This window comes from Jaculus jaculus, chromosome X, assembly GCF_020740685.1.
Source record: "Jaculus jaculus isolate mJacJac1 chromosome X, mJacJac1.mat.Y.cur, whole genome shotgun sequence".
In the NCBI taxonomy this organism is placed as follows: domain Eukaryota; kingdom Metazoa; phylum Chordata; class Mammalia; order Rodentia; family Dipodidae; genus Jaculus; species Jaculus jaculus.
The window spans coordinates 116810092-116827559 of NC_059125.1; the positions used below are offsets into that span (position 1 = coordinate 116810092).

Consider the following 17468-nt stretch of genomic DNA (forward strand, 5'->3'; position numbering starts at 1 on the left):
CTAAAAGTTTTCTTTAAAATGATTTCTTTAGGTCAGGCATGGTGGTGCATGCCTTTAATCCCAGCACTTGGAAGGCAGAAATAGGAGGATCATAGTGAATTCAAGACCAGCCTGAGACTATATAGTGAATATCAGGTCAGTCTGGACTAGAGTGAGACCCTACCTCAAAAGAATCAAAAAGAAAATAAAATGGTTTCAAAGCTGAAGAGATGGCTTAGCGGTCAAGGTGCTTGCCTGCAAGCCAAAGTACCCAGGTTGGATTCCCCAGGACCCACCTAAGCCAGATGCACAAGGTGGCGCATATGTCTGGAATTCATTTGTAGTGGCTAGAGGCTCTGGCACATCCATTCCTTCTCTCTCTCAAATAGCTAAATAAAAATTAAAAAAAATAAAATAAAATGGTTTGATGATAAAAACCTTTAAATGGATTAATTTTGTTTGCTAGCACCTCTCTTTTTAAGAATAAACTGCATAAGTAAAACATATTTAACTCGTCAGTCAGATTATGACTTAGTATTGCTTGTCCAGGGATTATTATATCTTTAAGGAATTTACGCCTGGTGCGGTGGTACACACCTTTAATCCCAGCCCTCAGGAGGCAGAGGTAGAAGGATCACCGTGAGTTCGAAGCCACCCTGAGATTACATAGTGAAGTCCAGGTCAGCCTGAGCTAGAGTAAGACCCTACCTCGAAAAACCGAAAAAAAAGTGGGGGGGAATTTACTTTCCTTTTTTTTAAAAAAAAGGTTTGGTTTTAGTCTCAAATCTTTTTCTTCAGCCTCACAGTGCTGTGATTACAGGCATGCACCACTAGGCCTGGCTGAAAATGACACTGTTGATTTATAGTTCAAGTTGCAAGTATCGCAATGAAGCAGAGGACTGAAACCTAGAGACTTATTTAAAAATCCCACAGGGTCACCTTATTATGGCCAATGAATAGTTACCAGATGAAAAACAGGACGCTCAATTAAATTCAAACAAATATGGTTTATTTTTTTAGCGCATGTATGCCCAAAATATTATTGAGGTATATTTAAACAGAAGTGTTTCACTTTATTTGAAATTCAAGTTTTACTGTCTTGGATTTTTATTTGCTGAGCCTGACAACTCGTTAGGACATTAACATGAAAATATGATGTTCTGTATGCATCAATTTACTCGGTTGCTTCATAGAAGAAACAAAGACCATTCCATAACAAACTATTTAGAATAATTGGTACAACAAAGACTGAATAATCTTGACCCTTTGAGGGACCCGTAACTGACGAAACTACCATATATATAGCTTTGATTGATACTCCGCCTTTCTATTCTTCCCATCCCGCAAATAGAAAGAACGGCTCTATCGCTTCTTCCTTCTGAAGTCCCGCCTTTTCGCTGCCCCCAACGGAGAGGAATCGGTTACGAAAAAGGAGCCGGCAGCAGCGGCGACGTGGAGTTCAGAGGAGCGGAAGTAGTCAGATTTCACCCAGGGCCGTAAAGTGCGGGTGGCTGTCTCACCTTCCGGATAACGACAACATCTCTGACTGTCAGTGCCGGCCTTCCTCGTGTAAGGGGACCTGCCTGACCCCTCTTAATTCACTTTCTTTCCCATTCTAGGCCCATCCCCATCGTCGCCCCCTTCACCTTGGATCATGTTCAAGAAGTAAGGACATGCTGTGGCCTCCCTTGGCTGCTCACAAAGGCGGTGGGGTGGGGGTGGGGCCGAGGGTGAGAGCAAAGATCCTCTTTCCTCTCTCCCCCGCCCCTGCCATCCTGACTCCCTAAGGTTTTCTATAGTACTATGCTCTCACTCGGAACTTGCAACACTTTTTAGAAAAAGTTTTCCATCCCTAATCTTTAAGCGGGTTCGATTCTCCCACTGCCGTTTCTTTTTTTGTTATCCTTTTCTTCTGCCCTGTTCCGCAATCCTGTATCTATTCCTAGGGTTCTACCAATCACGTCCTTGCACTGTGCTTTAGGGGTATATCCTCTTTAGCTGAGAGGGGAACCCTGCACTCGCTGCCATATGTTTATTACTTATGAACTGAGTAAGAGAAGGCTTGACTTCCTGGGTCATGGGAGTGAAGGCGTCTGGGTGACAGGAAGCAAGCGGCCTGTCATGCCTATTGCCTAGCTGCCAGATTAACCTTGTCTTGAAAATAACGTGATTGCCCCATATACTGTTGTAAGTGTAAGGAAAAACCTACTTAATGGGTTTACCTTCCAGGTTTGGTCGATGCAAAAAAAAAAAAAAAAAAAAAAAAAAAAAAAAGCAAAGGGGGAACATGGGCAAAGGAAGGAGGGTTTGTTCTTGAACATTTGAGTAAAACTGCATCTAGAGAAATGTCACCCCCATCTCTTAAAAATGACAGCAGGTTATATAGTCAGACAGGGGGCGATTATATTTCTTGCTATGCTTGTGTTGATCTTGTTGATGCTTGTTGCTTAAGTTTTTTTTAAAAAAATTGTTTATTTTTATTTATTTGAGAGCGACAGACAGAGAAAGAGACAGAGAGAGGGAGAGAATTGGCACGCCAGGGCCTCCAGTCACTGCGAACGAACTCCAGATGCATGTACCCCCTTGTGCATATGGCTAACATGGGTTCTGGGGAATCGAGCCTCGAACCGGGGTCTTTAGGCTTCACAAGGCAAGCCCTTAACCGCTAAGCCATCTCTCCAGCTTGAGGTTTTATTTTTTTTTAAACACACTTTATTATTGGTGGAAGTCTATTCTTTGAATAAGTTTTCAGGAGAGGCATTTGTGTAACTGATAACAAATTCTGTCATAGACTATAGCTTGTTTTTCTCCCCAATAATTGTTGTATACACAACAGTTTATTTTAGTATTATTTTGGAGTGTTCATCTTACATTGGGTAGGCTAGCAGAAAACTGGGATTTAAAAATCACAATTACTTTAAGCATTTAACTACTTTTTTGAGAATAGATGATAAATTAGAGCAATACTTTCGGGTTTTCAAATATTTCTGCTTAGTAATTCCTTTTTTCCTTGCAAAAATCACTTGACAGATTTGATGAAAAAGAAAATGTGTCTAACTGCATCCAGTTGAAAACCTCGGTTATTAAAGGTATTAAAAATCAGTTGATAGAGCAATTTCCAGGTATAGAACCATGGCTTAATCAGATCATGCCTAAGAAAGATCCTGTCAAAATTGTCCGATGGTAAGTACTTTTTTTCCATGTAAAGCTTAGGGTAGTTGAATATTAGAGATTAGATTACATTCATTCTAAATGAAATTATTTCCACATTAGTGATTGATAGGTTACTGATGGGGATAGACTGAATAGCTCTAAAACTTATCCATATTTGTATTTCAAACATTTATGTGCATGAAAATGTGGCCTTGAGTATTGTTTATTAAAGAGTTAAGTGATTTTTTTTCAGAATTTCAGTTATTTAGAGATTTGTTTTATTGTTATGTAACAATGGAATTAAAATGAAATGTAAAAGCCAGATGTGGTGGCACATAGCTTTAATCCCAGCACGTGGGTGGTAGAGGTGGGAGGATTTCTGGGACTTCAAGGCCACCTTGAGACTCCATAGTTCAGGTCTAGCAGAAGACCCTATCTTGGAAAAAAAAAGATCAATGAAATGAAATTGGTTGTAGTGGGTCACATCTCTCTTGTTCTCTGTTGAATTGGTGTGATAAGAAAACAAAATATAAACTAGGTTTTGGTCAGGATCTTTACTGGAAAAAAAGGTTAATGTATATGTATGCTTCGTATTATAAATTTAAAGGATATTTGGCTTATGTTCATTTCTGAAGGAAAATATCTAACTTGATACTTTGTGACATTTGTTTTACAGCCATGAACATATAGAAATCCTTACAGTAAATGGAGAATTACTATTTTTTAGACAAAGAGAAGGCCCTTTTTATCCAACTCTAAGATTACTTCACAAATGTAAGTCTTCTTAGAAATCTATTTTGGGTATATAAAAAGGAGTTAAAAACACAAAAAGAGTTTTATTTATTTATTTTTTTGGTTTTTCGAGGTAGGGTCTCACTCTAGCTCATACTAACCTGGAATTAACTATGTAGTCTCAGGGTGGCCACGAACTTATGGCGATCCTCCTACCTCTGCCTCCTAAGTGCTGGGATTAAAAGTGCACGCCACTACGCCCGGCCCCAAAAGGGTTTTAATTAACTTCTGATAGTTGTTATTTGTGAAAGATAATAAGGAATGTAAAACTTAAGTGAATGCCCATCTTGTGGTAAGTCTGAAAAATGCAAATTCTCTCATTATGCAATCCAGAAAGCTCAAGATTCATTTATTCAACAAAAGCTCATGCCTAAAATCTGAGCATTTAGGAAGTTGGAGAATTGCCACATGCTCAGTCAGCTGAGTTGCAGAGTGATACCCTGATTCAAAACAGAAACACACACAAAAAATCCATTCTGCCGGGCGTGGTGGCGCACGCCTTTAATCCCAGCACTCGGGAGGCAGAGGTAGGAGGATTGCCGTGAGTTCAAGGCCACCCTGAGACTACAGAGTTAATTCCAGGTCAGCCTGGACCAGAGTGAGACCCTACCTCGAAAAACCAAAAAAAAAAAAAAAAAAAAAAAAAAAAAATCCATTCTGAGGCTGGACAGATGGCTTGGCAGTTAAGGCATTTGCCTACAAAGCCAAAGGACCCAGTTTCAATTCCCCAAGACCCACATAAGTCAGATGCACAAGGTCGTGCATGGGTCTGGAGTCTGTTTTCAATGGCTGGAGGCCCTGGTCTCCAATTCGTTCTCTCTCTCTGTCTCTCTCCCTATCTGCCTCTTTTTCTCTCAAATAAATAAATTTAAAAAATAAAATATTAAAAACATCCATTCAGTAATTGTTTGGTAAGCATTATATGCCAGGCGCTGAACTGTGTACTGAAAATCTACTTGGAAACACAGACAGACATGGCCCCTGTCCTTTTTGAAGTCTGGCTGGGAGAATAGATAACAATTATGAAATATAAAAATATGTATTGACAGCCAGGCATGGTGGTGCACACCTTTGATCTCAGCACTCGGGAGGCAGAGGTAGGAGGATCAACGTGAGTTTGAGGCCACCCTGATACTACATAGTGAATTCCAGATCAGCCTGAGCTACAGTAAGACCCTACCTTGACCCCCCCCACCAAAAAAAATGTATTGTAGCTGGGCATGGTGTTGCACACCTTTAATTCCAGCACTGGGGAGGCAGAAGTAGGAGAATTGCCACAAGTTCAAGGCCACCCTGAGACTACAGAGTGAATTCCAGGTCAGCCTGAGCTAGAGTGAGATCCTACCTCAAAAAAAAATGTATTGATAAATTGATAAAGGATTTGAGTATTTTCAACTTTTAAATATTGTTTTTAAATTCAATTTTAGTTTTGTAAAGGTTATACTATTGTATTCCCTGTCTCTCACCCCCATTCCATTGAGGGTCCTCCTCACTGGGGTTATTGGTTTTCACTGGGGGATCCTGAAGGCCTCAGGCAATCTCTGTAGGGGAGGCTTAGAGGGGAACCTTGCCTCAGGAGACTCATACCCACACACCCTGTGGCTCTTACCATCTTTCCACTCCTTTTTCCTCAGTGTTCCTTGATCCTTGGTTGGCACATTAGAAATCTGATTTAGCGTTGAATTCTCTGTAGCCTTTGGATTTTGGTTTTGATATTATTTGAGTGACCACAGTGTCTGTTGCCATCTCTGTTGGACTGGTTCTCATGGTTAGTCTGAAAACTTTAAATTATTTTTATTTATTTATGAGAGAAAGAGACAGAATATGGCACTTATTTGTGAGGTAGAGAGTATGGTTGTACCAGGGTCTCTTGCTGCTGCAGGTGAACTCTAGATGGATGTGCCACTTTGTGCATCTGGCTTTATGTGGATGCTGGGCAAGCAGGCTTTGCAAGTAAGGGTCTTAAACTGCTGAGCCATATCCCCAGCCCTCGACTTTTAAATTTGTAAGTAGATTTCCCTAACAGAGATAATTCTGCATATGGTAAAAACATTGGTTAAATGTAAGAGTCCTTATGAGCCAGGCATGGGGGTTGCAAGCAGTTTGAGGACACCCTGAGACTCCATAGTGAATGCCAGGTCAGCCTGGGCTACAGTGAGACCTTATCCTGAAAAGCAAAACAAAACAAACAAAAAAGGGTCCCTTTTATTACTAACTGAGCGTTGAGGTCAAGATATTTATTGGTTTTTTTGAGGTAGGGTCTCACTCTAGTGCAGGCTGACCTGGCATTCACTATGGAGTCTCAGGGTGGCCTCAAACTCACAGGGATCCTCCTGCCTCTACCTCCCGAGTGCTGGGATTAAAGATGTGTGCTACCATGCCTGACCCTGTTGTCAGTTTATTTTTATTTATTTATTTTTAAGCAGAGAGAGAGGGAGGGAGGGAGGGAGGGAGATGGAGAAAGAGAGAATGGGAGTGTACCAGAGCCTTTAGCCAATGTAGGCGAACTCCAGATGTATGTACCACTTTGTACATCTGGCTTTATGTGGGTACTGGGGAATCAAACGCAGGTCATTAGGCTTTGTAGGCAAGCACTTTAACTGCTGAGCCATTTCTCCAGCTCCAGTTTTTGTAAAACCAAATGTTTCGTATATAAATTTATAGGTTGTTACATTAAATATATTACCAAACAATCTAAGGAAAGTATAATTCCAGTGGGTAAGAAAGTTTCAAATGAGAATAAAATTTATGCCTGTCTGTCTGGTATTTATTTATTTTTGCTTTTGCAAGGTAGTACCTCGCTCTACCTCAGGCTGACCTGGAATTCACTATGTAGTCTCAGGGTGGCCTCAAACTCTCTGCAATCCTCCTACCTCAGCCTCCCCAATGCTGATATTAAAGGCATGTGCCACCATGCCTGGCTGTCTGGTTTTCTTTCTTTTTTTAAATTTGTTTATTTATTTATTTGAGAGCAACAGACAGAGTGAGAAAGAGGCAGAGAGACAGAGAGAGAATGGGCGTGGCAGGGCCTCCAGCCACTGCAAATGAACTCCAGATGTGCGCGTCCCCTTGAGCATCTGGCTAACGTGGGTCCTGGGGAATCGAGCCTTGAACTGGGGTCCTTAGGCTTCACAGGCAAGTGCTTAACCGCTAAGCCATCTCTCCAGCCCCTGTCTGGTTTTCTTAAGAAGATGTTAGGTCTGATGCAATAAGAATAGTTTTTTAGGTTTTTGTAAACATACTCCCTATATAGCTGAAGCTGGCCTTGAATTTCTGCTCTTCTGTTTCTAGTGGTAGGATTATAGAAGTGTCCCACCTGGTTTGGGAGTAAGTCCTTTTTTTTTTTTTTGTTTTGTTTTTTGTTTTGTTTTGTTTTGTTTTGTTTTTCGAGGTAGGGTCTCCCTCTAGCCCAGGCTGACCTGGAATTCACTATGGAATCTCAGGGTGGCCTCGAACTCACGGCGATCCTCCTACCTCTGCTTCCCAAGTGCTGGGATTAAAGGTGTGCACCAACACGCCCGACTTGGGAGTAAGTCTTAAATGAAGTTTTGGTGACATTAAGACTTTTTTTTTTTCCTTCACTTTTTTTTTTCCTTCAAAGTAGAGTCTCATTTCTGCCAAGGCTGACCTGGAAGTCACTCAGTCTGTAGTCCCAGGCTGATCCTCTTACTTCTGCCTCTCTAGTTCTGGGATTAAAGATGTGTACTTCCATACCTGTCCCTTGTCATTATTTCTGCAGAGCCTCAAGAAGCTTCAAAAAGTTTATCCCAGAGTCATTGCTTGAAATACATTAGCATTCTTTGTTTTGAGTTTTTAGTATACACACACATGCTTCCTTTAATGATTACTAAAGGAGTATGTATATACATCTGGAAAATAACAGAAATAGGAAATTTATCACTTGTATTTCCAAGGCCAAGTTAAAAACGCTGTATTGGTATATATCATTATATATACATCCAGTTTTTTCTGTGAGATATATATATATATATATATATATATATATATATATATATATATATATATATATATACACATACATATATATATATATATATGATTTTTTTTTTGTTTTTTGAGATAAAGTCTCACTCTAGCCCAGGCTGACTTGGAATTTCCTATGTAGTCTCAAGCTGGCCTGGAACTCACAGCAGTCCTCCTTAGTGCTGGGATTAAAGGCATGCACCAACACGCCCAGCCCATAAATGATTTTTTTTTCAAGGTAGGGGCTCTTTCTAGCTCAGTCTGACCTGGAATTCACCATTTAGTCTCAGGGTGGCCTCAAACTCACGGTGCTCCTCCTACCTCTGTCTCCCTAGTGCTGGGATTTAAAGGCATACGCTACCACGACTGATCATAAATAATTTTTGTCTGGGTATTGACCCTGGATTTTGTATGCTAAATATGCACTGTGTAGCTAAGCTACACCCTAGCCTTTTTTTTGTCCTTTTGTAATTATGCAGTCTACTGGTATTATTAAAATACTACTACAGTTATTAAAATCTTGATTTGGAGACCAGGAAGACAGCTCAGTAGATGAAATACTTACCTTGCAAACATGGGGACCTGAGTTCCATCGTAGAAACCCATGTTCAAAACAATATGGGCTTAAGCCAGGCGTGGTGGTGCACGCCTTTAATCCTAGCACTGGAGAGGCAGAGGTAGGAGGATCGCTGTGAGTTTGATGAGGCCACCCTGAGACTACAGAGTGAATTCCAGGTCAGCCTGAGCTAGTGTGAGACCCTACCTCGAAAAACCAAAAAAGCAAACAAACAAAAAAGGGCTTGGTGGTGTGAGATTGTAATACCAGCTTTGGGGAGACCGACACAAACTTACCTCTTAGGTTCCCCGGCCAGCTAGTATAGCCTAATAAGGTGAGTGCCAGACTAATGAAGAGACCATCTCTCAAAAGAGGTGGGTAGCATCTGAAGGAACAACACTCAATGTTGTCCTTTGCCCTCTATATACATACACATACATGTGCACCCACACACATGAACATATACACACACAGTCTTGCATTGTTACTTGTTACAGTTGGTGAGCCAGTACTAGTATATTATTGTTCATGAAGGTTCCTGTTGTACACTTGTGTGGGCTTTCCCAGATACTTAGCATCAACTATCCGCTCTTACAGAATCATATGGAATAATTTTACTGCCTTCAAGTCCTCTGTGCTTTACCTGTTCACCCTTCCTCATGTGTTCCTGCCCTAGTAACTGCCTATCTTTTTGATAGTTGTTTCTGCTTTTTTTCACTTTGTGCTATCTTGTGAACATTTCCCAAGGCATTAAGTATTTTCTAAAAGCCTGGTTTTATTATGGACATGCTTAACTCATACAGACATACTTAGGGACATTTATCTCTTACATTATTTTTATTGATCTCAGTATATTTCCATCAGTAGTGTTTAGTGCTGCAATGAGTATTTTTCCTACCTGATGTACATGCCATTTTTCCTTAGGATAAAATCTTAAAAGTAGAGTTACTGAGTCAAAAAGTATACGCCTTTCCAAGGCTCTCCTTGTACATCACTTAGTAGTCCTAAAGAATGTTTATATTTTTGCAAGCCTTACAGAAGTATATAAGAATGTCAGTATCTACATAATTGTTAGCACCAGCAGTTATTTTTCTTAAAAATATTTACCAAGTTTCTTAGCACAAAATAGTGGTTTGGTTTTATTTGCAGTATTGTCAGAGTACTGTAGTTTTGGAAAATATTTGTTTAAGTTCTTTGCCTTTCTCTTTGAGGTGTCAGTAACTTACCTACTTTATTTCTTTTCTTCTAGATCCTTTTATCTTGCCACACCAGCAGGTTGATAAAGGAGCCATCAAATTTGTCCTAAGTGGAGCAAATATCATGTGTCCAGGCTTAACTTCTCCTGGGGCTAAGCTTTACCCTGCTGCAGCAGATACTATTGTTGTATCCTTCCCAGTGAAAAGTGTATTTACTGTATTCTTGTCATTACTAAACAACCTGTCATCCAGTAGAACATTAGGTGTGCTATTTCTGGAGGTCACTATTACTCCATACCTTTCTGGTTCAATTTCAGTTTTATTTTATTAATTTTTTGGAGTCTAAAGTCTCACTATGTAGCCCACACTGGCTTTGAACATTTTTTTTAGTATTTTTTTATAGTTTATGTATTTGAGAGAGAGAGAGAGGGAAAGAGAGGAAGAGAGGAAGAGGCAGATAGAGAGAAAGAGAGGATGGGCAAGCCAGGGCCTCTAGCTACTGCAAACGAACTCCAGGCGCATGCGCTCATTTGTGCATCTGGACTACATGGGTCTTGGGGAATCAAACTGGTGTCCTTAGGCTTTACAGACAAATGCCTTAACTGCTAAGCCATTTATTCAGCCCTGGGTTTGAATCTTTTTTTTTTTCTTCAAGGTAGGGTCTCACTCTAGCTCAGGCTGACCTGGAATTCACTCTGCATTCTCAGGGTGCCCTCAAACTCAGAGATCCTCCTACTTCTGCCTCCCGAGTGCTGGGATTAAAGGCGTGTGCCACCACGCCCAGCTTTGAAACTTTTTTTTTTCCTGTGGGAAAGAAGCTAATTTATGCAGTTTTTGTGGGAAATTATTATTATTATTTTGCTTTGAACTTTTGATTCCCCTGCTTCAGTCTCCTGAATAGTAGGATTCTAGGCATTTGCCACCATTCCCAGATGAAGGAGACTTGTATTATTTTTATTATATTTTAGTAATTTATTTATTAGAGAGAAGGAAGCAGGTAGAAAGATAGAATGGTGTTCCAGGGCCTCAGACTTAAAGCAATCTACCTGTTTCAGTCTCCCAAGTGCTAGGATTACAAGCATGTGCCTCTGCACCTGACTGAAGGAGACTTGCTTTGGGCCAACACTAGAAGTGAGAGAGAAAGTCACACCCAACCAACCATTTTCAGTTCTTTGTTTAGTTTTATATTTTTAAGGCTTCTAGAAACTTTATTAGATTAAGAGAAGGAAAACAGAGCAAGTATAGAGAGTTCCTGCCATAAGGGAGGCAGCAGGTGTGTGTGGGGGGATGGGGGTAAAGCCCCTGTTTTTTTTATTTATGAAACAAGGTGTTGTGTCACATAGCCCAGGATGGCTTCACATTTGGTATGCAGGCAAAGCTGGCCTTGACCTCATGATACTTCTGCAGACATGTTGCCAGCCTACCCAATTCGTGGTTTTTTTTTTTTTTCCTTTCTTGAGGATAAATTGTGTATGTTCCGAAATAGTTTCATAGAAAATTGTTGAAAAGTTATAAAACAATTCCAATTGCATTGCAGACTAGTTGGGACCTCAGGTTCTCAGACACAAGAAGCAATCTGAAATTTGATTACTAATAGGATAGGGATAACATGACTGGACCAAGTTTTTGTGCAGCAGTATACCGCTTTTGAGTTTAGTCTGACTTGCCCAGAAACAGTAGAGTAAAAGCACTCAGAAAGGAAAATAATTTAGGCAGCAAATGGTGGCTTATGCAACTGGTGTTTGTTCACAGTGGCTAGAGGCACATACCTTTAACCCCAGCACTTGGGAGGCAGAGGTAGGAGGATCACCATAGTTCTAGGTCAGCCTGAGACTACGTAGTGAATTACAGGTCATCCTGGGCTAATCTTGAAAAACCAAAACAAACAAATAACAACACCCCCCCCCCACAATTTTGTATTAGGAATGAGAGTTATTGGGAGTATCTCAAAATTATTTTTAAAATTCCCTTTTCATTTTTTCTTTTTTTTTTAGAAAAATAAATGTATTATTTATTTGAGAGAGAGAAAGAGACAGAAAGAGAATGGACATGTCAGGGCCTCCAGCCACTGCAAACAAACTCCAGACGCATGCTGCGCTCCCTTGTGCATCTGGCTTACATGGTTCTTGGGTAATCGAACCATGGTTCTTAGGCTTCACAGGCAAATGCCTTAACTGCTAAGCCATTTGTCAACCCCCCCCCTTCTTTTTTTTTGAGGTAGGTTTTCTCTGTAGCCAAGGCTGACTTGGAACTCCCTATGTAGTCTCAGGCTGGCCTCAAACTCACAGCAATCCTCCTATCTCTGCCTTTTTATTTATTTATTTATTTATTTATTTATTTATTTATTTTTAGATTTTTATTAACATTTTCCATGATTATAAAAAATATCCCATGTTAATTCCCTCCCTCCCCCCACACTTTCTCCTTTGAAATTCCATTCTCCATCATATTACCTTCCCATAACAATCATTGTACTTATATATATACAATATCAACCTATTAAGCACCCTCCTCCCTTCCTTTCTCTTCCCTTTAGGTCTCCTTTTTAACTTACTGGCTTCTGCTACTAAGTATTTTCATTCTCACGCAGAAGCCCAGTCATCTGTAGCTAGGATCCACATATGAGAGAGAACATGTGGAAATCATGTTTTATAAAGAGGTTTCATTATATAGTCCAGGCTGGCCTGAAACTCATCATATAGCCAAAGCTGGCTTCAAACTTGTGAAGATCTAACTCAGCCTCCCAATGTTCAGGTAACAAGTGTGCACCAACCATGCCCACCCTAAAATCTTACCTTTAAGGAAGTTATTTGGACCTCAGAATGTGTTTTCTCTAAAGGAAATGTATATTTCAATTTATTTGCATATGTATATTTGTTTTTTTGAGGTAGGGTTTTGCTCTAGCCCAGGCAGACCTAGGATTCACTATATAGTCTCAGGGTAGCCTCGAACTCAACAGCAATCTTCCTACCTCTGCCTTTCAAGTGCTGGTATTAAAGGCATGTGCTACCACACTCAGGTTATTTTAATATTTTTCTTTATTTATTTATTCTCAATTTTTATTAACATTTTCCATGATTATAAAAAAGATCCCATGGTAATACCCTCCCTCTCCCCCTCACTTTCCCCTTTGAAATTCCATTCTCTATCATATCCCCTCCCCATCTCAATCAGTCTCTCTTATTTTGATATCATGATCTTTTCCTCCTCTTATGATGGTCTTGTGTAGGTAGTGTCAGGCACGGTGAGGTCATGGATATGCAGGCCATTTTGTGTCTGGGGGAGCATGTTTTAAGGAGTCCTACCCTTCCTTTGGCTCTTACATTCTTTCTGCCACCTCTTCCGCATTAGACCCTGAGCCTTGGAAGGTGTGATCGAGATGTTTCTCAGTACTTCAGTCACTTCTTTCCAGCACTATGATACCTTATGAGTCATCCCAAGGTCACTGTCATCTGTAAAGAGAAGATTGTCTACCCAAAGTGAGAGTAGCATTAATATAAATATTAAGAGAAGTGCTTACTGGACAGTTTGATAAGCATAGTGTGTATATATATATATATATATATATATATATATGTATGTATGTATGTATGTATATTTACCCAGACATCAGAGGATGTTATACCGCTAGGGCTCATGACTACCCCTGTTTTAAGTTTTCAGTATCAGAGATGTATTCCCCCCCATGGAGCAGGCCTCCAGTCCAATTGGAGGGCAGTTGGTTTCCACCATGACAGACGTGCCACTATTGCACCCATTGGCTCATTTGGCCTGGTTGGCCAATTATAATGCTTGCATTGTCCACTGTTGAGTATCTTCATTGGTGGTATTTCTTTCTCCCATTGAACTACATGTAGAATGGCTTCTTCCAGCTTTCTGTCAGCTGGTCTACATGGAGGAGGTCATCAGCTCAGTTCCAGCAGGATTTTTCTGTGGGCTTGCAGCCCAAGTATGTGGAGTCTTCAGCAATATTTTTATTTATTTTTGAGCGAGATAGGGGAGAGAGAGAGGGAAAGAATGGGCATAACAGGGCCTCTAGCTACTGCATATGAACTCCAGACACATGTGCCACCCTGCACATCTGGCTTTACTTGGGTACTAAGGAAATGAACCTGGGTCCTTTGGCTTTGCAGGCAAGGGCATTAACTGCTAAGCTCTCCCTCCAACCTTGTTTTTGTTTGTTTGCTTGTTTTGCTGTTAAGACAGTGTGTCTGTGTATTAGTCTGGTTTCAAACTCAGTCTCATGAGTAGCTAAGTATTTGTGTATCCCACCATACCTGACTACTATATAAAATATTTTTTTTCCTATTTTGTAAAATATTTTTATTTATTTATTTGAAAGAGAGAGAGAGAGACAAAGAGGCAGTGAGAGAGAGAGAATGGGCACGCCAGGGCCTCCAGCCACTGAAAATGAACTCCACATGCATGTGCCACCTTGTGTATCTGGCTTGTGTGGGTACTGGGGAATTGAGCCTCGAACCCGGGTCCTTAGGCTTCACAGGCAGGCGCTTAACCACTAAGTCTCTCTCCAGCCCCATTTTTCCTATTTATTTATTTACTTTTGTTTTTCAAGATAGGGTTTCACTCTAGCTCAGGCTGACCTGGAATTCACTATGTATTCTCAAGGTGGCCTCGAACTCATGGTGATCCTCTTACCTCTGCCTACTAAGTACTGGGAATAAAGGCATGCACCACCATGCCCGGCCATTTTTCCCATTTTTAATGTTAATTTTATTTTTTGGTTTTATGAGGTTGGGTCTCAGTCTAGCCCAGGCTGACCTGAAATTCACTATCTAGTCTTAGGTTGGCCTTGAACTCTTTGCAATCCTCCTACCTCTGCCTCCTGCATGCTGGGATTAAAGGTGTGTGTCACCATGCCTGGCTCGTATTTGACCCTTTAAAAGTATACACTGTAGGGCTGGAGAGATGGCTTAGTGGTTAAGCACTTGCCTGTGAAGCCTAAGGACCCCATTCGAGGCTCAATTCCCCAGGACCCACGTTAGCCAGATGCACAAGGGGGCGCAATGCATCTGGAGTTCATTAGCAGTGGCTGGAAGCCCTGGTGCACCCATTCTCTCTCTCTGTCTCACACTCAAATAAATAAAAATGAACAAAAAAATTAAAAAAATAAAAGTATACACTGTAGCCAGATGTGGTAGCACGTGAGCATAAGATAGGAGGATCATTGTGATTTTGAGGCCAGCCTATGTCCACAGAGTGAGTTTCAGGTCAGCCTTGGCTAGAGTGAGGCCCTACCTTAAAAAAACTTTTGCCGAGTATGGTGGTGCACACCTTTACTCCCAGCACTTGGGAGGTAGAGGTAGGAGGATCGCCATGAGTTTGAGGCCACCCTGAGACTACATAGTGAATTCCAGGTCAGGCTAGGGTAGAGTGAAACCCTACCTCAAAAAAACAACACACACATATATATTTGAGAGAGAGACTGAAAGAGGCAGACTAAAAGAGAGTGAGTATATGGGTTCCAGGGCTTCCTGCCACTGTAAACGAACTCCAGATGCATGATCCTCTTTGTGCATCTGTCTGGGCACTGCAGAATTGAACCTGGGCCACCAGGCGTTGCAGGCAAGCACTTTTAACAGCTGAGCTATCTCTCTAGCACAATTCCTATTTTAATGTGTCTTGTACATAAAGTCACCATTTGTAGGTCAACATAGCTAAACAATTGGCATTTATTTCACAGCTTGTATTATTTTTTTGTTTTTTTTTTTATCTTGGTTTTTTGTGTATTATTTTTAATGTAAAATTTTAATGTAAAATTACTCTGCCCTGCCAGGTGTGGTGGCACACGCCTTTAATCCCAGCACTAGGAGGCAGAGGTAGGAGGATCACCGTGAGTTTGAGGCCACCCTGAGACTACGTAGTGAATTCTAGGTCAGCCTAGTCTAGAGTGAAACCCTACCTCAAAAAATAAAATAAATGCTCTGCCTACTTGCCAGATTGCTAAAATCACTTCATTAATTTATTGTTTTTGAGACAGTCTCATGTAACTCAGGGTGTAGCTGAGGATGTTTTTTTTTTTTTTCTTGTTTTGTTCATAAGGGATTATAATATTGACTTTTAGCTTGAAACTAAATTATTAGATTGGTTCATTTAGTAATTATGAAATAATGACAGTGTCCCCACAGACTGCTAGGCCTCTGCTCCTAAGGAGTCAGTAGTCTAGGATAGGACACAAGGTGGGTTCAAAGTGGTGCCACAGCCATTGTTTGATGCCTTTCCCTTTCCCCAAGCTATTTTGAACGAAATTGTTTTCTTAGCTATGTTTTCAGGCAATCATGGCAGAAGGAAAACGGCATGCTTTATGTGTTGGAGTCATGAAGATGTCTGCAGAAGATATGTAAGTCTCACGTTAGGGTCCCTTAAGTTTTGAAATAAGGGTAACAGCCCAGGAAGCATCAGAGTTACAGGTGAAGTTTGCTCTCATACCACATCTTATAAATACCTAAGCACCATTGGAACCTATTATGTCTTCTGGGTTACATTCTTTCTTAAGCATTTTCAAGTGAGACCTTGTGACAGCTATTTCATGTATGTATGTATGTATGTATGTATGTATGTATGTATGTATGTATGTATGTATGTAGTATTTCAGGAATTGTGTTTTTAGATTTAAATTGGGGATGGAGATATATTTTGCTCCTAGTTTTTAAAACCCTTGACATAGCTGAGTATGGTGGTATGTGCTTATAATCCTAGCCACTTGTGAGTTAAAGCAGGATTATGAGTTTGAGGTCAGCTGGGACTGTATAGCAAGATCCTCTCTCTCAGTAACATAGTTTACCACCATATAATATGCATATTATTATCTGGTGATATAAGAAATATAGAATACTGCCAAAATATAAATAAATATATATTACCAAATTAGTCCTGTTTGGGGGTTTAGTATGTTATTTATCTAGTCTATTGATACCATTACTCTGCCTGCTTGTCTGGTTGCTAAAATCACTTCTATTTATTGTTTTTGAGACAGGGTCTCATGTAATTCAGGCTAGCCAGGAACTCATTGTGTAGCTGGGGATGGCCTTACACTTTTGATCCTACACCTCTACCTCTCACATGCTGGAATTATAGGCATGTGTCATTATGGCCCAGCTTTAAAATTTAAAGCATGAATTGCAGGGGTCGAGATGTGCCTCAGAGGTAGGGTGCTTGGCTAGTATGCATGAGACCCTGGGTTTGATTGATCCCCAGCATCACAACCACAAACCAAACAAACAAAAATACCATGAAGTGCAGCAGAGTACTGTAATCCAATATAAACAATAATATAACTATGATAACAATAAATTCCCTACATGTAGCTCAATAATTACAAAATAACAAGTTACTTTGAATTGTTTACCATGAATAAGTAAAACTATAAAATCCATAAAAAAACATGTTTATGTATTTTTCCCTTCTACAGTGAGAAAGTCAACAAAGGAATTGGCATTGAAAATATCCATTATTTAAATGATGGGCTGTGGCATATGAAGACATATAAATGAGCCTCAGAAGGAATGTGCTTGGGCTAACTATGGATATTGTGCTGTATCTGTGTTTGTGTCTGTGTGTGACAGCATGAAGACAATGCCTCTGTGGTTATGCCGAATAAATTCTGCAGATGCTAAAATTCTGTTAGCTTCAAAAATTATTTTAAGTTTTAAATGCAAGTTATAATTGGGTGGCAAACTTGGACATTAAAAGGTATCTGGTAAGTAACTAAACAGAAAATTTTTATGTCCTATTTAGGCAGTGATATAAGATGACTTGGTAAATGTGCTTGCCAGTTTATGGTGACTCTT

General features: G+C 40.3%; 1 protein-coding gene across 2 annotated transcripts; it reads left to right on the forward strand.

The window, feature by feature from the left end:
- The first annotated feature begins 1309 nt into the window (after positions 1-1309).
- On the forward strand, positions 1310-17296 carry Mcts1 (MCTS1 re-initiation and release factor). Of its 2 annotated transcripts, none has more exons than XM_004653927.3 (6): positions 1310-1644; positions 3010-3162; positions 3809-3906; positions 9714-9847; positions 15951-16018; positions 17090-17296. In XM_004653927.3, the coding sequence occupies exons 1-6, from the start codon at positions 1634-1636 to the stop codon at positions 17169-17171; spliced, it is 546 nt and encodes a 181-aa protein (XP_004653984.1). In that variant the 5' UTR covers positions 1310-1633; the 3' UTR covers positions 17172-17296. The 2 variants fall into 2 exon arrangements, with proteins under 2 accessions (XP_004653984.1, XP_044996504.1); XM_045140569.1 differs by having other exon boundaries at positions 1310-1548.
- The last annotated feature ends 172 nt before the right edge of the window (positions 17297-17468 follow it).

Excerpts from the sequence above, each read along its gene's own strand:
- Mcts1 (XM_004653927.3), top strand. Across the intron at positions 3,907-9,713 it reads TCTAAGATTACTTCACAAAT|ATCCTTTTATCTTGCCACAC; the intron begins GTAAGTCTTCTT and ends CTTTTCTTCTAG. Across the intron at positions 16,019-17,089 it reads AAGATGTCTGCAGAAGATAT|TGAGAAAGTCAACAAAGGAA; the intron begins GTAAGTCTCACG and ends TCCCTTCTACAG.